Raw genomic sequence first — 24696 nt, 5'->3', positions numbered from 1 at the left:
GCATCATGCTGAAGAAGACTGTGAATAGAGTTGGTGCAAGAATGCAACCTTGTTTCACACCATTGGTTATTAGAAAGGGCCCAGAAAGTGCATTGCCATGTCTGACTTGGCCGCGCTGATCCTCATGAAGCAAAATGATCATTTTAAGGAACTTGGGAGGACATCCTAAACGTTCCAAAATCTGCCACAGACCTTTTCTGTTCACAGAAAAGCTTTGGTGAAATCAACAAAAGTTACATAGAGTCCTTTACTCTGTTCCCTACACTTGTTCCCTACAGTTGTCTGAGAACAAATACCATGTCTGCGGTACTCCTATTGGCTCTGAAACCACATTGGCTTTCAGGTAGAAGTTCTTCTGCTATAGCGGGTGTTAATCTGTTCAAAAGTATTTTTGCAACAATTTTACCAGCAATGGAGAGCAGAATAATACCTCGGTAATTTGAACAGTCTGATTTATCTCCTTTCTTCTTATACAAGGTGATGATGACTGCATCACGAAGGTCTAATGGTAGCTCACCTAGATCCCAACAATGCACCACAAACTTGTGAAATTTAGCATGGAGTGCCTGGCCTCCGTGCTTCCAGACTTCAGGTGGAATTCCATCAACCCCAGCTGCCTTGCCAGTTTTCACCTGCTGTATGGCCTTAAGAGTTTCTCCCATAGTAGGGGCAATATTCAATTCATTTTTCACTGGTTGTTGTGTAATGTACTGAATTGCTGAGCCTTGAACTACACAGTTGGTACTGAAAAGTCTGAAAATGTTCAGATCACTGATTCAGAATGGAAATTTTATCTGTGAGAAGAATTTGACCATCTGCACTGAGTAAAGGGCTTTGAACCTGGTGTGTAAGTCCATACACTGCTTTCAAAGCCTCATAGAATCCTCTGTGATCACCCATATCTGTGCACAATTGAATCTTTCCTGCTAGATTGATCTACCACTTGTTCTGGATGTCTCAAAGTTTCTGTTGGAGCTTGCTGCATGCAAGACAAAAGGCTGCTTTTCTTACATAACAAGATGGCAAAGCACAATGTGCTTGGTGAGTAGTTCTCTTCTTTATCAAGAATTCCTGGATCTCCTCATTGTTTTCATCATTCCTGGGCAGGGACCGGGAGGGGGTTGGGGGGGCCTGAGGGATCCTTGGACCAGCGGGAGGGCAGGTGGGGCAGTCCCGTTTGGAAGGCCACGGGTGGGCGGTGCAACGAGGGGCCTGTGGTGACACGGTGGGAGGAGAGGGTAAGGTTAGGGTGGGTAGGGGGGTTTTTCTGGGGTCTGGGGGGGTTCAGGCTGGGCTGGAGCCTTGGGAGGTGCCCGAGCCCCGGATGGGTGCGGGGACCCCTTATTTGTGTGCCTACCTCGCCCGGGGGTGTGTCGGGATCGCTCCCTGTTCCAGTATTGTTGCAGTCAGAGTGGGATGTGCTGGGCTTGGCTTGTTTGGAGCTTCTGCCCAAGAAAGGTTTTTGGAATTATAATATAACTGTAATTTTTGGATATATAGCGTCTTGGAAGGGTGTTTAGGGCAAGGGAATGTCCTTGGGTTTGAGTGTAGGAGGCTGGGGGGATGGGAAAGGCTCATCCAAATCATTTTAGTGGGGAGAAGGTTTTGTGCCCCTATGAGGTTGTGAGCTGTGCTGGTGGTGGTATATGCCTCCGGTAGGGTCTCCCATGCCAAACAGGTTAAAACTGAAGGGTCAGATAAAATGTGTCCACAGGCAGGATGGGCTCACTAGCCTTCCAGCAGTCATCCTAGGAGAAGGACAACTCTAACTCCAAACCCAAGCAGATGGAGCTCGCTTAGCCCTGTAAGGCCATCCATCCAAGATAAGGATACTCTAATTAAACCTACATCCTGAGGACCTCGCTGTCACTGTCCAAGTTTGCTAGGCCCTGGCAGATGAACCTTAGGAGAAAAGGGTGGGACCAGTTCTGCACATGCTGTGCCTCACCTAAAAAATCCACTGCACAGGCTCGAAGGCTTTACCCACATTTGAAAAGCTCTGTAGCGACAGGCGAGGGTCGAAACGGCAGGTGAAAGGTGCACTGGAAGCTGCAGACCCAACCTTGCAGGTTGGTTCAGGACATTGGTCGCTTGAGACTGACCCTGGAGATGACAGTCTCTTTCAGCAGCATCCTGAATGACCAAGTAGCCTTTTTCAAGGAAGTACTGCTTGCTCCATATGGAGAGGGGCCTAGAAAAAGTGGCCTAACCAAAGCTCATCTCCACCCTCCACCTGGTTGGTTAACCACGGCCAACAGGCATCTTCTGATGTAGTCGAACAAAGATAAAGAGACAAAGGCATACAGCTGCCTTTAAAGGTGTGTTCAAATTGACTCTCACATGCTGGAACATCAGAACCATGCTTGATACTGCAGATAGTGGACGTCCTGAGCATCGTTCTGCTCTAATTGCCCATGAACTGTCATGACTTAACATCGATGTTGCTGCTCTCAGTGAGGTTTGTCCTCATGAGGAAGGCAGCCTTAGAGAACATGGTGCCGGTTACACCCTCTTTTGGTCAGGTAAACCCAGAACTGAAAGTCATCTTTCAGGAGTTGGCTTCATGATCAAAAACTCTATTGTCTCTAAACTTGAAAATTTGCTGACAGGTCATTCTGATCATATTATCTCCTTACACCTCCCACTACACAACAAGCAACATGTTGTTCTCTTTAGTATATGTGCCCCAACTGCAACGATAATGGACACCTTCTGATAAGAGTTTTGTGCAGAGCAGCAGCTCACCATCAGCAACACTATCTTTCAGCAGAAAGATAGTTTGAAGACAACCTGGATGCATCCTCAATCCAAGCATTGGCACCTCACTGGCTATGTCTTGGTGTGACAGAGAAATGTTCGCGATATTCGTCATACCCGAGTGGTGCCTAGTGCAGAATGCTAAACAGACCATTGACTTGTGCATTGTAAACAACTTTAACCTTAAGTTCAAACCTAAAAGGGGCGGCATTCCAAGCAGGAGACTCCAAGTTAACAATCTTCAAACAGCTACAGTGAGAGACAGCTTCCAGGTAAATCTTCAGACTAGACTCGAAGAACATTCCATAGATCCCTCTCCCGAAGTGCTTTGGCAACATATTAAAAACAGCATCCTGTAGTCCTCTGAAGAACGCTTAGGGTTCTCTTTCAAGAAAAACAAGGACAACTAAATACATGCTTGAAATTATTGCTCTTCTTCATCTTGAAGACAATTTAGTCAATTGGACCATAATCTATGTTCTTATTATTTTTTAAATCTTTCTCTATCAAGATAAAATTGTCAAACTCATCTGAATTTAAATTCATTACATCTTCTATAAGTCCAATTTCTATAAATTCTGACTTTTCAGAAATTACTTCAGGCACCAGTCTTCTCTACCTGTTCCCTCCATACAGCCCTTAATAGGTTTCTGTCATTAGTAAATTCTTTTCTTACTCCAAGTGTCATGGGCAACTCTCTGTCCTATGCCTAGTCCACTATGGTCATGTTTTGACATTTCCTTTGTTCACCCACTTTCATTTGTTCTATTTCACTTTATTATTTACTTTCCAGATCTCAGCTAACTTCTCCACAGGACTGCAACAATCAATGGCACAATGCCTTTCTTTTAGCAACATACCTCTTTCAGTGGAATCTGAAATTCCTTATCAGTTCAACTAAGCGTCCTGTACAGCCTGTGTGGGGTAAGATATTTTAGAATATAAAAGCATAGAGCAGAAAGCCACCTAACTCAGCTGTTAGGTAAATAGAAAATGGGACTGGATCTTAAATTGTTCGACTTGTTTGAGCATAAAAGCATGATTAGGCCTGAAAATAGTTCCTTTCTTCACCAAAAAGAAAAAGTCAAACTTTGCTCGAAAATTCAGGGAATACACACTCAATTCTCACTCCTGCTACAAGAAATCACTGTTTGTGGTTTTTGCTTACCAGGAATCTTAAGTGTCTTCGGTGTGAAATATCTAATGGTAGGAAAGTAGGCATTGAGCATGTCAAGTATCAAAAATCAAAATAGTTTTCTAGAGAAACTATTCTGAAGGCTAAGTGCCAACTATGACTTTTATCTGATTCACAGTAGTAATAAGAGTAATACAAGGCTGTTCTCTGAACCACGCCTAGGGAGAAACAACCATAAAAGCGTTAGTACCTCCATTGTTTATGCTCTTTAAGAAAGAAACAATCACGGTGTACCACCATCTTCAATAAAAACAGCTGGTTATGAGTCTCAACCACATACAGCTTAACAGTACCAAAACTGGGTTATACACATATAAAAACTACAAGTTTTAAAAACTATGAATATTTAAGAGAAAGACTGGCTATTTATGATCACGTTTCCTATTTCCTATCAGCCTTTTTAAGTTTTCAAGAAGTACTTTTCTGGATAATATTCTTCAACCAAATGGAACTTACTTGGATCAACGCAAGGTTAAATGAGTTAAATTTAACACATTATGAAAAACAGAAAGTCAGATTGAAGATCTAATGACTTCTCATCACTCTATAATTAAAAAAAACTACTGGAAACCAACAAGTTGAGCCATACTTCCATTAGGGAAGTTTACAAATCCAATTTTAGAGAAATCGTGGATAATCATGATAATAATATATGTATTATGAAAATAATATATGCATCATCATACCTGTTCTCTTTTAATCACAAGAGAATTTTGATTCTCAGTTCAACATTTTTTTTAAAAACTTGGTATTCCATAGCAACTACACAATTAATAAAATCATCTTTCAAATGTGCAGTTCTCCCATTCTTATCTAATTAGAATGCTATCCAGAACAGCATTTCTTCTTGAAAACTTAAAGAGACTGATAGTCTGAGTGTGATTACAATGGTCAGTCATACTTTCTATTAAATATTTATTGGAGGGGTTGTTTTGTTTTTTCTTCAAATCTTTGCCCCATGTAGTTTTTTTATATGTATATTCATCAATCACTTGAATGAAGGTGCAGATGCCGCCTCAACAACAAAAAGATGGGAGGAGTGGCTGATACCACAGGGGGTTGTGCTGCCCTTCAGAAGGACCTAGACAGGTTGGAGAGATGGGCAGAGAAGAACTGCCTGAAATTCAAAGAGGACAAGTGCAGGTCCTGCACCTGTGGAGAAACTACCCCAGGCACCAGTACAGGCTGGGAGCCAACCTGCTGGAAAGCAGCTCTGTGGAGAAGGACCTGGGGGTCCTAGTGGAAAACAAGCTGCCCATGAGGCAGCAGTGAGACCCCGTGGCCAAGAAGGCCAATGGTGTCCTGGGGTGCATTAGGAAGAGCATTGCCAGCAGGCTGTGGGAGGTGATCCTGCCCCTCTACTCAGCCTTCGTGAGGCTTCACCTGGAGTGCCGTGTCCAGTTCTGGGCTCCTCAGGATAAGAGAGACACGGAGCCCCTGGAGGAGGTCCAGCAGAGGGCTGCGAAGATGATAAGAGGACTGCAGCATCCCTTCTACAAGAAAAGACTGAGGGAACTTGGCCTGTTCAGCCTCGAGAAGAGGTGACTGAGGGAACCTCATCAATCTCTGTAGGTATCTGAAGGGAGGGTGGAGCCAGGCTCTTCTTGGTGCTGTCAAGCAAAAGGACAAGAGGCAGTGGGCAGAAACTGATGCACAGGAGGTTCCATGTGAACAAGAGGAAGAACTTCTTTACTGTGTGGGTGACTGTGCATGGGAACAGATTGCCCAGAGAGATTGTGGAGTCTCCCTCACTGGAGATATTCAAGAACCATTTGGACACGACTCTGTGTAATGTGCTCTAGGATGACCCTGCTTGAGCAGGGAGGTTGGACCAGATGACCCAGTGTGGTCCCTTCCAACCTGACCCATTCTGTGATTCTATGTAATTGAGTGCTTTTTTGTTGTATGTTACATATTCAGTGTAGACAAGTCCCTTAAATGCTTCTATTTTTCATTTGAAAATGAAGTCAATTTCCTATTCCCAAGTCTGAAAAGAGGTACAGCCAAAGAAATATGTTTACAAGGCTCTCTGAAACAATTATTTTACTCACATATGCAAATGACTTCAAACGGGTACTGGAAACTAGGAAGCTGAGAGGAAATAACAACTCTGGTATAGTCCTAGAGGCATTTAGTCACAGTGTGGGTAGAACGATAGGTGATGAGTGGCTACCATAAAACATTATAAAACCTGAAGATTTTTTGCTCACATACTCACATTCCAGCTTTTACTGAAGGTATCTACACAGCATGTTAATTTTCAACACCAAGCTTGCAGTGTAACTTTCTTTAATGACTGTGCATTGGATAAAAAATAAATTCTACTTCTTTTCAAGCCAGCATTTGACATATCATGCCAGCTACATGAGGAAGAACCTCTTTACATTGAGGGTGGCAGAGCACTGGAACAGGCTGCCCAGGGAGCTTGTGGAGTCTCCATCTCTGGAGACGTTCAAACCCCACCTGGCAATCTTCCTGTGACAGAGGAAATGAATTAGGATGATCTCCAGAAGTCCTTTCCAACCTTAACTGTTCTCAGAGTCTACGTGAATGTAGCTGTATGGAATATGAGTTAGAATGAAAATATTGTACTGGAACATTGGGGTTTTATGTTAAACATGAGACAATTCACAGCTAGGTCATCTAACAAGACATTATTTACAGGGATTTCAGAACTATAAGTATTTAGTGATTGGAGGAGCTCTTTCCTCAACAGTAGAAATATATTTTCCTTTACCCTATCTTCTTCAGCTCATGCAAGTAAGGGAAAAGAAGGAAGGAAGGAAATGAAAGTTAGGGGACTTAGGTATGTTTCTGAATTGCTTTTGAATTCCAGAAGTCATTTACACTACCTTGTTTTTTTCATATGTAATATAAATGAGAACATAGTTGTCCAGTAATTATCTCACATAATAGGTGGGCTAGAAATAACTGTTTACTTCCAAATCCTTTTTTTGATCAGCAGGTTGCTAGCTTCCATTTCAGTCTGCACTGGAATTTTTAACAGTTCGATCAGCTAATGACTGCAAAAGCATGTCATGCATAACTCAGCATTGGTCAACCCACGTAAACAAAGAAGGAAACCTCTTGATAAAAGAAGGTGCTTAGTCTTTTTAGAGTCATCACAATGTACTAAAAATGTTGTCTTTGAGGGAAGGCCTGAAATATTTCTAGATCAAACACTACTCAGATTTTATCAGTCTCATAACAACATGCTCTTTAAAATGATACGCTGACACTTTAGATGTAACTAGTGATGCTACGACTGCGCTATGCCTGTTTCAGATTCTTCATGCTGAAGTGAAAGAGGACTAAAAGTATACAAATATTGACAATGGAATCAGCGTTTCAATAATAAAAGTTTGAATTAAATTTAAGATAAAATAACAAAAAGCAAAAAAAAAATTACCTTTAACCTCTTCTGTTTCATAAAGAAAGGTAAACAAAAGGGGGGAAAGAAAATTTTCAAAGCCAAACATTTTAAAATATGAAACAGAGTAGAAAGGTTGTGATTCAAATCTCAGAAGGAGAGATTAAGCTGGAATCTGAAATCAAAGGGTAAACAATGAGTCTTCAGTTATAAATTTAAGGCCTCTGGTAATATATACTAAATAAAATGTATTGCCACTCATTAATACTATATACAGAAACATGGAGCATGGGAATAGAGACAGTGCAGGAAAAAAAAATCTATTATTAAACTAATATTAAAAAGGTGATACATTAAAACTTATTCTTTTTTTAAACTCACTCACTTGTGACCAATCTCATGTGCAATGGTAAAAGCTGAACCTAGGCCAATGTCTTCATTAATGCTGCAGCTCCTTTCAGGCTCACACATTCCAGCCACAGAGGCCAAGCCTGAATAAACAGAAGGAGACACAAAGGGTCATGCCAAGGTGTTTCAGTCTTAAAAGCCCTAGTTTTAAATGCCTGGATTCTTTTTAATAACTTCTATGCACAGAAGGAGCAGTTGGCAAAAGGTTAACTTTCTAGTCATTTACAAAATCACTGGGGGGAATTTTACTTTGCCGGCTAGACATTAATATTTTTTGAACTGCAGTCAGTGCTGGAAAATGTCTAGACTAGGGGTTAGATTTATAAATTTTACTTCTGGTAACTTGGGACCACCTAGTAACTTGAGCCAGGAGAGGGAATTCAAGAAAGCATTGCTATTTTAACATTCTTCAGCCTGAAGAAAGCAAAATGTATCCACACTATTTTTCTAAAGAAATCTGTTTAAGTTTAGTGGGTTCATAAAAACATAGAAGCAACTTTTTTAGCTATGAAAAACCTCACATGGTACATTAAAAAAATTAAAAAAACAAAACTCAATGCATCAGTGAATAGAGGAGACATGTTAATAACAAGTATTCATTTAACCATGGAAGTCTTTTCCATTTATCACCCATCATCTTCTGGAATTTAAACCTTATTGTGTTACAAGCGCTCTTAAAAACTTTCTTTAGAGAGAGAAAGCTACTGGCAATTTATGGGCTATGGCTCTTCTGTATCTTGCACATTCTTCGGCAACACATTATTACATACATACTCCAGTCATAATTTAGTGCCACTAAAGAACATCAGATTTATTTAACGTATTCCTCCCTAGCGTTTCTAATCTGAAAGAAGCAAAAAACCTTCCTTTAAGGAAATTACCTGCTCAGTTAACTACAAAACAACCCAGTACACTACAAAACAAAACCAAAAACCAAAACCAAACCAAAATAAAACAAACTACCACCACCAAAACCCACACCAAACCAAAAAACCCCAACCCAACCCAAACAAAACAACAACAACAACAACAAAAAAAACAAATAACATCAACGACAAAAAAACTAGGAAAAGTGTAACTTTGATTGGGGGATAAGCAGAAAGAGGCAGGGAGTGGGGCAGAGAGAAAGTATACTCTATATGAGCAAGCCTCAAATTATTCTATTTGGACTAACAGTAAGCAAGTAATAAGAAGACAAGTGTTTCCTGGCTGTGTCCACATCAGCAAGTAATCTGGAGCCATAGGAGTGGGTCAACACAGTGAAGCACTGACATTGAGGCTATCCACATATCTTTTTATGTAGGTTGGGCACTTTACTTTGGACTCGTTGAATCCTATAGGTTGAACATAGTCACTACACATGTGGTTCAAAGCTTCCTAAAGGGAAAAAATATTACAAGGGTATCACAAGGAAACAGCCCATGTGGGATCTAATGTCTCCCGCAGGCACATACAGAGCATTTGGGGGTATTTGTTCTGATTTAGGTTTTCTCCCAAACAAATCTAGTTTATATACATCAGAACTACTCCGATAACCAAACTGACATGGGAAAAAGGTGACAATGTATGTCTGGAGAATTTGCATCAAAACAGTACTACTGCTATAAACAAATCATTGCTGTAGAGACACTCCCTGAAGACACCATAAAACATCAAAAGAAAACAGATTGTCCATGGAGAAAAATATGTATTTTTGCAGTGTTCAACCTGCAGAAAATACAGTAATTATAGTTCACCTATGCTATGCTAATCGAGGAAATTCTGAAGACAACATGGCAATACGTATATACAACTGACATGTTCCCCTGTAAAGTCCACCATATTTGAAAGACAAAGTCATCTCCATTTCACATTTTCTAACTAAGCACTTGCTTCAGCAACTTACAAAACCAGAGTAATGTAATTCCATACCATGCTTGCAGAAAGTAACAGAGATCAAGTTAAGAACTCAGTCTATTGCTCAGATTTTAGAAAGAACTGGCCTTCACTGGAGTCACAGACATATTGCAAGACATCTGAGGTCTATCTTTTCTAGAAAGATAGCAAGATTCCCTGTTTCAGGAAACTGGAATAGGATACAGATGTCTCTGCCACACCAAATCCTTTATTTCTTTTTTGTCCTATAATACCAATTATCCAGGTTTCTTTTGACCTTTTGAGACCTTTTGAGACCTGAGACTTTTGTTCACAGACTCCTTAAATATATGATTAGTTACTGGAGGTCAGTGGGACTTAAGCATATCAAATGCCTTGCAGAAGAGGACCACAGGGTGTCCTCTCTTCTCCAATTCAATGCCTATAATGTAAAAAAATTGTCATGGTTTTGTTGCCAATACTTTAGTTGGGGGTTTTTTTCAAATAAAGCTTTTTGTTTAATAAAACATTTGCCAAAGTCTATCCTCTGTTACAATGAATTCAAGTGAAGCAGATTTTGCTTTTCTGCCAAAATCTGATACAGTAAGAACTAGCACACTAATGATCTGTGTTAAAAATATCACCTAAAAATATCAAATAGTTCATGCATGAATGTATGCTCTTTCAACCTTTCTTCTTTTAACACTTGCAAAGCCAATTCTCAGACATCAATGTTCACAGTCTCAGTTTTGTCACCTCAACATCAAAGAAAATCAGTTACATTTAGAAATTCATCATCATTTGCCTTTTACTAAAGCAAATGGCCTTTACAAATGCCTTCTACTAAGCTGTGGATTTTGTTCATATTTACAGCAGGCAAAATTCTGGTACCTTCTACGATGTAAACTACATTCCTCTGCCAGAAGCATTGTGCTGACTTGAGAGACTCGTAGAAAAATTAACATAAGTTAAGGTTATCAAGCATACAGTAATATAGGGAAAGACAAAGCAAATACAATCACAAACTGTGACTGAGAAAGGAGTATTATTGATCTGAACTAGCTGATTTGGAATTTTATCTTTAATTATCTACAAGAAAGAGGCTTATGAAAGGACGTAAATTGAAAAAAAATCTTAATAAAGGTTACATTGGCCTTTGAATAATGTTTCTTTTATATATTAAAGTACTACTGAAGGTAACAACCTATGGTCACAGGTAACAACATACACTTATTTACTACAGTAAATAACTTTTGGTGACAAATTTAGGTATGGAGAGAACAACAGCTCTCCATCCTTAACCTAAGGTATGCTTCTCCATTGTCAAAGCATTGTTTTAAGGAATTTCTGTCACTGTGCTGTTTTCTTCTAAGTCTGTGAAAGGAAAAATATAAAGCTGTACTCACTGTGTACAAGAGAGCAAACCTCGAAATCCATTTCTTTTGTATGGTTTGGGAGTTTTTTGGTCATTTTTTAATTTTCCAGAGGATTTTTACTTGTATTTTTTAACTAGATTATGGAGACAGATTAAATGGAAATAAAGAGCAAGTCGTCTTCTATAAGAAGTACAATTGAGTCATCTACTAGGTTTATCAGAACGACAGCAGCCAGAGATGAAATACACACAATTCAAACTCCTAGCAATGTATCAAAGCCAAAGACCACCTAGGTTACCTTTTATTGTTCATGTTTATAAAAACTTCAAAAGCACAAACTTCAGAAGATCTAATCAGTCAATAAACCAATAGCTAAGTATAAAGCAACAAAACAGCAAATACAAGCTGAAATTTCTCTTTATATACTTACCCAGTGTGCCACAAGGCTTGTTTTTATAAGTGCAGATATCGTATCTGTTAAGGAGAAAAACAGTAGATAACATATGTCAGTGAATCAAATTTGTAAGATAGTTTGTATATTTATCACACATCTGTATCACAGTCCAACTTGTCAGACCGCAATCAGTTTCACTGTGCAGCCAGCTGGTGTCGGCATTTTCTATGCTCTGGTGTAAACCACAAGCTGCCGTACACTCAGAGCTGCTGGCCTCAGGCCAGTGGGACACCTGCCAGTAAGAAAAAAATGGTTAAAGTGGATCTTTGTAATCACCAACTCCATAAAGCAGTCTACCACTCTGTTATGAAGTTACAGCAGCCTATCTGTAGACTGCTACTGATTCGTAACACTTAACTTTTACTTACTGAACATAATTCGAAGCCTCTTATAGTCTCACACTTATGAACTAAACAATATTAATTGTAACTTCTACTACTTACTAATTGTAACTTTTACTACTTAAAACTTTGATTCTAACTAAAAATTGTAACTCTCAATAATTATACCATTTTTTTGAAAACAATCTTATGAACTGCCATAACAGTGCCCTTCTCATCATTTTCCAATGTTTATACTATGTCTTAAGAGTATTTGATAACAAACTAAAATGAAAAAACATTTTCAAAAAGCTAAAAAATGTCTTAAAAGGATAATTTTCATCCTTCATATATAGATGCTAAATGAGTTTTTGTGTAGTTAATATATAAGTCTCTGGAGCTAACAAAAGAATTACAATTTTTTTTGTGACATAGCTTTTAATAATAGCATTGGTCATGCAGCAGTCAATTCATTAATTACACCTTCGTATTTTGAATACGCAATCAGAACTTAAAATTCAGAACAAATTCATTAAACTCTCTATGCATGTAGACTGCTGTGACCACATGGAATTCCTACGAGTTTTAAGAGGTATTGAGTGTGGAGCAGTTTTTGGGATCACATTATAACTTTAAACTTAAGTATCCATATGAGCTTATCTCATCAAGGTGGTTCAAACTCTCACTGATCTCCTCTTTACAGTTTGGAGGAGAGAAAGGTAATCAAATTAGCATTCTCATAAAAAACATCTTGGAATATAATCAGGTTTTAAACATGACAAAGTTTTAAGACGATGAAGATACGGAGCAAAAGATTTTTATTGATCGTTTCCTGCCTTTTACATATTTAAGTAAGCAAATTTCTTATTTCTATATTCAGGACAATGTCTGAACCTAATCCTATTGAAGTTCAAGCAAAATTTGTTCCTTAAAGAAAGCAGAGAGGGGTCAGTCTTATTTAGTGAGAAAACCCTAGCTAAATTCTTTAGAACATAGCTGAGAACTGAATAGAAAGAAGTCTCTGTAATACATAGGAATTATTGGTCTTCTAATTTTTTTTAGTATCCAATGGTAGTAGGAAAAAACAATGAAAGGCATACATCCTTAGATAAAACAGATGTTTGATAATAAAGCCAGTTCCATTGAACTCAAGTAAAATGTTGTCACTGACTTCTGCAGAGCTGAAAACTTGCCCTTATGGCCTGGATCAGCTTACTCTCATAGAGGTATGAATCTGAAGTTACTCCTCACCTTCAGTTCATTTTCACAAAGAACTTTTATAGGAGAGAATGATATGAATTAAGTTCCTTGTTTCTGTCATATTTTTGAAAAACACACACCATGGTATACTTCAATTTCTGCTAAGAAGTGTGTGTTCTTTATTATGCATAGGCTAGCATTTTAAAGAAAATATGATGATAATGAAATTTAAATTACATAATAAACTAAGAGAAACATCACAAACTATTTTTGCAAGAACATACCTGGATAGTAATATGTTCTCAATTATGGCTTCATTAAATATTCACATCTTATAGACAATAATTAGTTTCCTGTAAGGAGCATTCATACACTCACCTAGGCCCCAGTTTAACAAAAAAACTCTCTAAATTTTCAGTGTCCAATGACTTACTTCATCTACATCATCTTCAATCTTCATTTTTAGCTCTTTTTCCTTTCATATGAACGGTTACTGCTTGTGATTTGTTTGAAAGCTCATATAATTCTTACGTACCAAACTGCTCGCTTCCATCATTTGCTTCTCTGTATGATTTAACCAAATCAGACTAACCTCTCTTTTTCTGGTTTTGACACCATTTCCTCTAACTTTAATAATCACAGATTAGGCTGGGTTGGAAGGGATCCACAAGGGTCATCGAGTCCAACTCCTGGCCCTGCACAGGACAGCCCCAAGAGTCACACCAGGTGCCTCAGAATATCATCCAAATGCTTCTTGAACTCTCTCAGCCTTGGTGCTGTGACCACTTCCCTGGGGAGCTGTTTCAGTGCCCAGCCACCCTCTGGGTAAGGAACCCTTTTCTAATATCCAACCTAAGCCTTCCCTGACACAACTTCAGGCCATTCCCTGAGATCTTGTCACTGGTCACTACAGAGAAGAGATCAGTGCCTGCCCCAACTCCTCCCCTCACAAGGAAGTTGTAGACCAAGGAATTCATTTAGCCTACAGATGTTGAGTTCCAAAACGCAGAAGACTACAGATTTAATACTTGACAGATAGTAACTTTAAGCCAAGAAACCCCTGAAATGACAAATCCTCATGATTCCACATGAGACTGGATAGGTCTAATAGCTATTAAAAAAAAAAAAAGCAGCCCAGAAACAAACAAAAAAAAAGCTGACCCCTGCCAAAAAACACCACAAAGGTGATGATACTTCAGAAGCTGAAGACAATAAAAAGGTAGATTCTCAGGCCAACAATTATCTCAGTCAAACATTAAAAATTATAACAGTCACAAGAACTATGCAAAAGTGTTGTTTGGGTCGCTGACAGATTGTCTAAGGGACACCACACAAAATTTAAATGCAAGAACACAGATATGCATGTTGTAAAAAAGCTCAGGATGAGATGCCAGCCTGATCACTTTGAGACAGCCAAGAAAATCCTCTGCCCAAGTCAGAAGAGATCACATGCCTCCTAATAAAGTGGGTGTAATGCCCTTGAAATGTGACCACACTGGGGAAGTGGAATCGAAAAGAGGTAGAAGGAAGATTTCTTATTACATGGCCATTCCTGCCCTGAACAAATCAGAAGGCATTTTATGAGGCATATGTGGGCCTGCCTGCAAGGCTGCTGAAGAACTGCATCAGAAAGGTAGGAAACACATGATGAATGCACAGCTGTCACTGAGTCAGAAGGAAACTGCAGAGATAGACCATTATGAGCTCAATAGGATGCTCAACATGGGAGCAGCAGTACACTGCTGTCATGCCATGGATAAACGGGAAGAGTCAGTGTGCCACCCAAAAACATTTTAAAAGGAAAAATTTCTAGTCTTTTTTTGCAGGATATGAGCAGGTACTGTGCTAACGTATCCATCTACATCACTGTATCAAAAAGTGAAAGGGATCACACTAGACACTGAAATTCTATTATCTGCATTACCTAGCTGTTTTAAAAGTCTACCAAAATTTTTTTAACAATTTCCTTGCACAGATTCGGCCCATGACAACAACTAATCTCAAAGAACTCCCATAAAAATTTGTGAACATGTCGACAAACAATTATTAAGAAGCAAAACACTAGTTTTTTCTGAAGAAGCTAGCTTAGTATTGTGGACACAAGATCTGTGGCAGTGGCCTTTAGTGTAAGAAAAAAGTCACTGACATGTTTATTTAATGTACTAGCGTGGATATAAGCTACAGACTATCTCTTGAAGAAGCCTCAGTTATCTGCAACTCTAACTTGAAGAAAAATTCCCTTTCCTTTGAAAATCTGATAACCAGCATGACCCCGAGCATTTGAGTAGGACATTCAAGTCAAACAGATAAGACAGATAAATTCTCTTTGAATAATGCAAGTACTGCTCAAACTTGTCAGGTAACTTATTTGCAGCTACAGCCAATCTCAGGCATCTTAGGGGAAGACAGATATTTCCCTGCTGACACATTGCAGGGAAAGGAGAAAGGATTCTTCCTGCTCCCTGTAAACTGTCAGCTTGCCAGTCTAATACATGTGATGGTGCAACTATGTAGTTCACACTGAGTTCTATGTAAGCAAATGTATTCTCATATCAAAAATAAAAACATATAAAAATAAAAAGATATAAAAAAATGACAGGTTTGATTACTAGAAAGAATCACAGTGATTCAATCATACCTCCACCGTCCCCACTAATTTATTCTAGACGCTACAGAAGATAAAGCTATTCCTTAGAAGCTATTCAATCTCACATTAAGAGTTGTTTACAACATCATTCAAGAACAACTCTACTAGGTTATCCAGTTGATCTGCCTTTCCTTCCACAGCAGTCATTTGTGAGTGTTTGCAAAGAAAACAGGACAGTTCAGATTGTAGTTTCCCTGACACAAGCCCCCAGCTCTGTGGTTTAGGAAGCTTCAGAGACGGAGATTGCATCTCAGTATTTAATTTATTTTTCTTCTAATGTCTTCAGCACTTAGTTAAATCCTCTTCAATCTTTAATAAAAATACTTCAGTGTTTATCTGGGGGAGGTTGTTTGTTATGTGGGAGCAAAGTTGAGTTCCTCTGTTACAGTAGAGCTCTTTCCTGTTAAAATCACTTTTTAAATTTTCTTTTAAATCAGATTAATCAATGGAACTTTGTCAGCATCATCCCACTACACTGTGGCCTTTTTGGCACCTTCATTTGCACTCAAGGGTTTCAAATTTTCTGCAGTATGTGTACTAAAATTCAAAAAGCTGTTCTAGTAGTGGTGGTATTAACAGTAGTAGATACAAAGGCAAAATTAATTATTTCCTGTTACATGTTAATGTGCATTTATAAATTAAAGGATAACACTGCCCTTTTCACCAGTCTCATTATGCAAAATGGCCCATTATCTGAAAAGAATCTCTATAAAGCACTGTCAATACTAGCTATATGTTACTGGAAATGTCCAGTGTGCCAGAAACGACTATTTGCATCAAATTAACACTGAGATAGAAATACCTGCAACAGGATTGGAAACATATATGAATACGAGCATTAGATACACTTTAATGAATTTAATTATTCAACAACAATAACCTACACCATGTCTTTTACTTAAGTACAATAAGTGAATAAAGCATGAACACTCTTATCAGAAGAGCAAACTTCCAAATCAGTATGAAACACAAGCTACTTACTTATACACATATCAACCTACTCTGAAATTACTCTGAAAGCTACCAACAAATCTGAGTAATACTTGCAATAGATATTGATATAAATAACTGAAGTTTTTGAAGGAATATTTCTTAATGGAAAAGACCTTAGGAGACAAAAATATCATCATAGCAAATTGCCTATCAAGATGGCTGGAATTTAAATGTAAAAAGTACATAAGAAAATTCCAGCTACACAAAACCAACAAATACGTATGACGGACATGAAGGTCTTTATAACTTTGAGACAGGTGAACATGTGCTTCATATATATAATACTAGACTATTTGCCAATTAATCTGCTTGAAAAGGGCGTCAGAAAACAAAATAAAGCCTAAGAACTGGTTCTGGTCTGACTAAGAGGAAACAGAGCTAAATAATACAAACCATTAAGAGTTCATTTTTAGGGAACATTTCCAAACAAGTTACCTCTGAAAGAAACGGTTTATTTTTCATTTGTTTTAAACCAAATGATACTTTTTGACACTTGCTTTTTAACTATTGTAGGTTTCGAGAAAGGGCTATTCAAATAAGGACTGTTCTTCACACACACCCCTGTTCAATGATAACCATAACATGTTCATCAGAGTTTTATCTTTTTTACTTTTTATTCGTCATGCTATGCAACCTGATTTATCTATGCACCCAATCATAAATGTCTCATTTTTGAATAATGGTAAAAGACCAGGTAAAAATGCACCTAATTTTGAAAGATTAAGTTAACCTAGTTCCAGCACCTGGAGCTATAAACTGAACTACGGCCGAATCAGACTGCAACATCAGACTTCTCTTAAATGGATCAGAAACTTCAAGCTATCGGACAACTCCAACTACTATTTCTGAAGTATGGAAAACAAAAACCAAGAAAACAGTGAGTAGCTTGTACTTTCACCACATTCTTTTGTATACATATACTTGGCTATGATTAAAAAGTGGTTATTTTGCAAGTGCAGACAATGTCTCATGCTAGAGAATTGCATGGAATAATAGTAATAAATCAAATACTGACTTCTAGTCAGTTTTTATTAAAAGCTATAATTCTTCAACTGTGCAGCATCCTTAAGATAATCTGGTTCATTTATTTGACTTGCACAGTTTACCAACAGCAATACTTTTACTACAGAGAATTTTTTTATTCTCTAAAAGCTTTACTACAGCATATCTTACAGCCTTACAGAAAGTGGTTCACTGCAACAGTGTTCTGCCTCAAAATAAAGAACACATCTTATTTGGTTTTTTCTTCAAAAACCTCAAACCAAAAAGAGCTATTTAAACCAAAGAAGGAAAAAATAACATACATGTTACACATCACTCAACAGAAATAGCTTTTTCCATGCCTTTAATACTGCCATAGACAACCAAAGTCTGTCTCTATTAGACTTTATTCTGATACTTAGTTGGGGTGGATAAATTCTGAGTTACAGAGAGAAAAACTATTACTGCCATGAGTTCTAGTTCTCCAGATTGATATAAAAATAAATCTTTTAAATACTTGCCCTATGGATGAAACACTTCCATACTACTTTTTCTAAACTGCAAATGCAGTCAAAAAAGTGAAAATAAACTCAGTTCTGAAACAATTTTTTTAAAGCTGTCATTTGTCTTCATCAATTCTGGCAATGTAACATTAGAACAGTAGTTGTAAATTTATCACAATCAGTAGTATTATCAATGTCCTTAAGATAGATGTACAAAGAAGATTTTTAAATTATGAGTTAATAAAAGATTCTTAATGCAAATTCCACTCTTAGAGTATCTAAAAAAATTTCAACTAACTTCATGAAAAATATATAAGCAAAGATTTTCTTTACCATTGTGTTGATGTGTCATGCAAACATACAGCATAGCTATTGCAAAATATACTAATTACATGACAATAGATGGGTTTGTAAACAAAAATAGTTCTAAACACAAGCTGAAGACCCTGAGATGGTGTGGGAAGATGGCTAGAGTTAAAAATTAGAGGAGACTAAGAAGTAGAGGGTAAAATGCAGCTGCATCTCCCTGGATGGAATGCAATCAACATGTTCCACGAAGATTACCTATACAACCATAAGCACCTGCTAGGAGGATGGAACAGACGGTGGAGTGCAGTGGAGTGGAGATGCCATGGCCTTCCTCCATAGAAGTCCCTGCAGAGAGGGAAACATGGTGGTATTTTGTAGTTCGTAAGACCATTCAGTAGCTATCAACCAAGGGAGACAGATGAAGATGTTCTGCAGCTGAGCCAACAATTATATCAAAATCTCTCTCAGATGCCAAGATACAACCACCACCATTAAGCATGTGAAGTGAAGCAAGACAATTTTACATCAATCACAGATAAAAGTATTTATTACTAAAGTCACTCATCCACCAAAACCTAAAGAGATAGTATAAAAGTAAGTTGAGAATAAGGGGAAAATTGAGGAAGACTCCACCAAAACTGGTGGAATCAGTCAACGGGCTGAACCTGTCTTCACCCCCATAGGAATGACTATTGGGTAAGTCACACTTCATGCGTGTTAAATGCTGCTATAGGATTAGAGTTTGCACTTGCTTTATAGTATAGTAAATTGCTTACACATGCTTTTGCAGCCAGATGCTATCAAAGACAACCCTCAAACCTTAGTAACCTATCATAATTTGTATTAATAAAGAATGTTATTCCATAAACTGTTAAGAGTGAGTCCTTTACAGGTGCTGGCAGTTGCCAGAAGCGGATAACACATTGGGAAGACCCCCTGAAGGGTCTCCATGCTGTTGGCTTAGCCCCGCCTCCCCAAAAAGGGCAGTCAAATCAACCTCCAAGACGGTGAATCTGTTCGGTGAAGGGTTTCCGTAACAGGACACTGACAAACTGGTTGGACATAAGGGTCTTAGCTTTCCTGGAGCACTGACAGACAAATAAATCACTAAGGATAGAGAAAATCTCCCCACACTATGGGCCAGGTAAACTGCCCCATTTGACGTGACAGACGGTTCTCACCTTGCGACACACCCTAGGGATTGATCCAACACTTGAAACTACTGATAAAAAATCATCATACCAAAAATCAGAGGACTAGACTTAAAATCTCTATTTTTTGAGGAAATAATACATCCAAGCTTTTTAGTCATCTTCTGCTTTTTAAGAATATCTGTGTTTATGTATATTTTTGCACTTTTCAGCTTTTTTTCTACAGCCGTCCAGACTAAAAGATTCCTTTTCCAATGTCAGGCATGAGTCTCATACAGAAACATGTCCTTACCAACTACAGCAATAAAACAAGAATGAAGTAATGGAAAGTACAGAATAACAAGTGCTACAAACTCTTAAGATCACAAGTATCCATGACAGACACCTACAGAAACTTAACAATATACAAAAAAAAAAAAAAAGATTCACACAACATCAATACTACTGACTGGTTGCTCCTATAAAAGTACCAATTAGGTTGATTATAGTAAGGTAGAATACAACTAGACAATTCCTTGCTGTCTGCCGATGTATTGTTAATATCACTTGAAATTTTTGAAAAGACAGAATACTTCCTCAGATTCTTCTTCTAATCAAAACTTTTCTGTAGACCATACATGACTAAAAAGTTAAGAAAGTATCAGCTCAACCACAGTATTATGAAGGCAAATGAACATTGCACAAACCCATTAGACTACTTTAGTTGACAATGTATACTCAAGAATTACTCTAGATACAGCTTTATAAGCAAACTCTAGCACTGAAGAAACAGCCAGGTACTTGTGATTCCAAAGCCTGCTCCCTGTAGGCCTTGGACTAGCAACGTCACTTCACTGCTTGCTCTACCTTGATTTTTCCATCTTTAGAAGTTACCTCTTCCTTTTTCCCATTCTGTATACAACACGTAGGGGCATGCTGCTCTAACTCATTCCTCTCTCCTCCATGAACTTTCTTTTGTGATCCTCAGTGAATGTATGTTCCAGCAGTATTAAGTTTAAGTTTACCGGAGCTTTAAGTTTACCAGAGATTGACTGGTGGCTCAAGTTGTCATCGAACATCTTATACAAATAGGCCTATCCCACTATAAACTTAATTTTGAGGGCTATACACATGGCAGTCACAGCAGCATCAATAAACTAAGCCTAGAGTAGCTACCCCAACATCCATCTTGGTTCTTTCTATTTTTATGCCCTGCACCAAGTTCTATGCTTCTGCGCATTTAACATGAGCACCCATGTTGGCTAAAGATGGGTGTATATTGGAATGTGATGTCAGTACAGACAGAATAAGCCATCACACAGAAGGAGTTTCAGGCAGTTGTAGCCCAATCTTAAATGAGTCCACCCCTCTTCAGAACATGTTCATTTTATTGCAAGCTAGGCTTTAGATCCCCTCCAACACTAAGACACCTCAACCAGGCATCTTTCAACAAAATTATCAGAAATCCCTATATCCAGACAAACAATAGGAAGATTTCAAAACTGCAGAAATTTGAGAATTAATTATGATAGTAAGGCACAAAGCTAGCAAAAGCTGGAGACTGTGAACTCATAAAAGTAATCAGAGAATTGAAATCTAGCAGAACTACAAGGAACATTTCAAAAATTTTCTGTGTCATATCTAATTTGCTTTCCATGGCATAGTTCCTGGTACACACAAAAGAATTTTATACAAGGGCATTAGAAATGTAGAGCTACCTACCTGAGTGACAACTGTGACTTCATCACCATTCAGAGACAATTTAGCGATTCAGCATTTGCACTATCACCAGAATGTAAGAAATACTTAACTTGTACTCTGAACCTCAAAAGTGACTGAATAGTTTTATTGAATTCTCAGTACTGAGCCAAAATTTAGATGGAATTACACAGATGTGACTAGCTAAAGTTGGCCTAGAGAACAGAACAGAAATCTTTATATATCTACTCCAAGTAGACCACTAATAATTTTTCTATCTGTACATTCAGGATAAGTCTGGCAACAGGTACATAAAGCCTTTTTTTAAAGGACATTGGCACTGAGCAGCTTAAGCAGTTTGTAGGGCAATGCTTTTTAGAGTGTGCTAACGCAACCAAGTCTGGGAAAAAGGAAAACTAGCAAAACTAATTACATAGGTGTGGCCGGGGGCATCTTGCCACACAGCAGAAAATAGGAAGCAACTAGTCTAGACCTTTGGCAGGAGGGAAACACAGCTAGCGGCTAAGTTTTAAAGCTAAGTTTTAAAACTAAGTTTTAGTTCTGCTGTACAGAAATAAATGAGATAAATTACAGCAATAACATATTGCATATCTATTTCTAAGTTTTTCTATTATTTCTTTCTATGACTTTTCTGTGGATATGTGTTTCTTCTCTAACTTTCTGAATATTGTAAACAAGTAATTTACAAACTCTGAGAAAATCACGCACATCTTTATACATAAGATGTCTACTTTATTTACCCTTGTTCACACTGTATATGGCATAAAAGCATCAGTATCTGAGGTACGCTGTAAAGAGTATAAGTTCATTAGGATGACAGACCACACCTAGTAAAAAAGTAAAAACATAAGAATCGCAACATGGGCCAGACCAAAGACTCCACTATCCTGCATTCACGATCCAAGAGAATGCCCAAGAAAGAATAACACCACAGAAAGCATAAAATGGCAGTTATCCCAGAACTCTCTCAATTTCAACTATTTTTGGCTCAGATTTTTTGAGACAGATGTGCTTCTGGGTATTTAGTACTTTCAATGGATTTTTTTTCTGTGAACTTGCCTAGCCAACCTTTCAACCTACACATATATACAGCTTCCATAAAATGACTTGCCAAGGATTTTCAACATTAGCTAAATCTTGCATAAAAAAGGGCTGCCTCCCTTCTCCTTGTTTTGAGTCTTCTCTAAGTTTACTGGGTAGCCTCTAGTTCTTGTACTGAAAGACGCAATGAATGACTGTTCCTTACTTATAGCCCCCATACAATCTTGTAACTGTTTAAATCACTGTAGTATTGTCCCAAATTTGACTTTTCCAAAAGTTGATGTCCCCAAGCAAGAGAGTCCTCAACTCAGTCAATCCTTGTAAAGAAAGTCCCAGTTATCCTTGTCCAAGTTTTTGGTTATCTTTGCTTCTCTTTTCCAATTCTCCTAAAACCAGAATGATACAAACTATTCAAGACTTAGGTGTGCCATGCCCAGTTTACTCAATGACATAATAAGGTTCTTTATTCTTTTCCCAATAATTATTAATATTTAATTTGCTGGATTAACAATGTATATTTAGCATGCAGCCTAAATCTTTTTTAGAAAAATAGTAATATTATCCTATAATAGAACCAGAACAGAAAAAAAAACTGTGATTTTTTAATGCTACTTCTGGTTGATACTTCTACAAAACTTCTGAGAAAAAGACTGAAACTCCTAAGCATGTACCATTAAAACATATTTTTCTTGAAGATGATGAGAACAGTAAACCCTGTGCTTGGGCACAATTAAAGAATCACAAAGCATTTGGGTGATCACAAAGTTGTATTTACACAAAGAGCTAAACTTCAGCAGTTTAATGCAGTAATTAAAACCTTCTTCAGTCAATGGAAGAAAATTTATTTTCTGACTTATTTTTAAGATCAAAAATGAAAACAGTAACTCCATCCAAATAATTTTTAACCCTGAGAAGAATAAAAAGAGGTTTTTGTTTTAACAGGAAACCGAAAGCAATATATTTCACAAGTTTTAGTGCTTTCTTCTATAAGCATGTGTTACAATAAGTTACAATAAAGGATTTCTCCTGTTCAAGAAACATCAGCAAATAATTTGAGTGCCAATGCTTAGGAAGCAATACAACATCGAGTGCTGGATATCTGCGGTAGTTCTCCAGGTGACATGCATAAATTCCATCACATAGGCTGCTGCTGTGTTCTACAGCTAACAAGTTTTGAAGCTAACAAACTTAGTGGAATACTTGTGAACTAAAAGGAAAAGAAATGCATAGAGTGACAGAATGAAATGGCAGCAGAAGCAATGACTGAGAATTCTAACAAAAGGGATCAGTTTAAAAGAAGTACACAGATTAAATATACTAGAGGAAAAACATTTCTGAGATTTTGCCTGTTTGTGAGAGCACATCAACCTGAAACGTTAAGACCAAAAGGAACTTATTTTGGTTTTCTGGTATTTTACATGTCCTGGAAAATGGAATAGATGCACCTTACATGGATCTTTGAAGTCTGTACCAAAAAGTAGAACCCATGCATACAATTCAGAACTGCACATAAATCTTTGTTTCATCTTCTTCTCCATGCAATAATAACCAGGAAGAAATATTTGCTCTATTCAAGACAAGTAAGTCTGAGTGGCATACATTATAATTTTCTGTCTAGCTTATTTTTTACAAATCATTTTAATGACAACAGCAACTAACTGTTGTGAACGAATGGCTGAATACCATGAGAACACTAGGTTATTTTACAGCAGAGGCTCTTTATAAACTACATTACTCTTATTTTATACAAGTTAGGATTAGGCAACTGTATCTATCCAGACTGTCTGCAGGAACACAAACTTCCCCATACCTCAAAGAACATTAAGAGTGGAGCTGGTGCAATTTATTTTATTACTTCTGTCAAAAAAAAAGAATCACTGAAGACCCAGTGCTAGCTAGGAAAGCAAATGGGCTGCAGTAACAGTGATCTGTCTTGCAAACAAGACTCCTTTTTCCATGTACGAATTCTTCAAACTAAGCTATTAATTCCACATTAAAACTACCTGATCGTCAAAAGCAATTTCTCATTGATTCCTTAAGTTTAAACCTCCATACATTATTCAAGTCTTAACTTTGTAAACTAGTCTTTTGTAAACTAACCTATCTTGAAGTGGGTAAACAAATTCCTCTTAATTATATTTATTAAGCCCACAAAGCATTTACCCACTTTTTTCTTTTCTGAAAACACAGTTATACTTCCAAAACTAGTTTGGTTACCTCTATAAATGTTGTGAAAGAAAATTTTTTTTTTTTCTAAATGACAAACTACTTCTTCATATTAAAACTGATCTGAACTTACATTTTATTTTTCACCACATACCATGTATTAGCATGGGACTATTAAAATAATTATTCCCTCAGGTTTTACAGAATTTTAAATGCTGAGCAGAAATTTTGACGGGTTATAAAGACAACCTTTATCCCCATGAGACCAGTCAA

General features: G+C 37.6%; 1 protein-coding gene across 6 annotated transcripts in view; it reads right to left on the bottom strand.

Annotated features, from left to right (window-relative positions):
• The window catches only part of ADAMTS6 (ADAM metallopeptidase with thrombospondin type 1 motif 6), a 148212-nt gene that overhangs the window by 77931 nt on the left and 45585 nt on the right, over positions 1 to 24696 (bottom strand). For all 6 annotated transcript variants that reach the window (XM_051788272.1, XM_051788277.1, XM_051788273.1 and 3 more), the window contains 2 exons: positions 11391 to 11434; positions 7708 to 7813 (listed from right to left, as the gene is read on the bottom strand). In XM_051788272.1, the coding sequence (XP_051644232.1) occupies positions 7708 to 7813; positions 11391 to 11434 (150 nt within the window). The remainder of the gene's footprint in view (positions 1 to 7707; positions 7814 to 11390; positions 11435 to 24696) is intronic.

Source organism: Manacus candei, unplaced genomic scaffold (genome assembly GCF_025592945.1).
Source record: "Manacus candei isolate 608988 ecotype Guabito, Panama unplaced genomic scaffold, ASM2559294v1 h1tg000024l, whole genome shotgun sequence".
Taxonomy (NCBI): Eukaryota; Metazoa; Chordata; class Aves; order Passeriformes; family Pipridae; genus Manacus; species Manacus candei.
The sequence above is the reverse complement of the archived record's forward strand: the minus strand, read 5'-3'. Positions and strand labels throughout refer to the sequence as shown.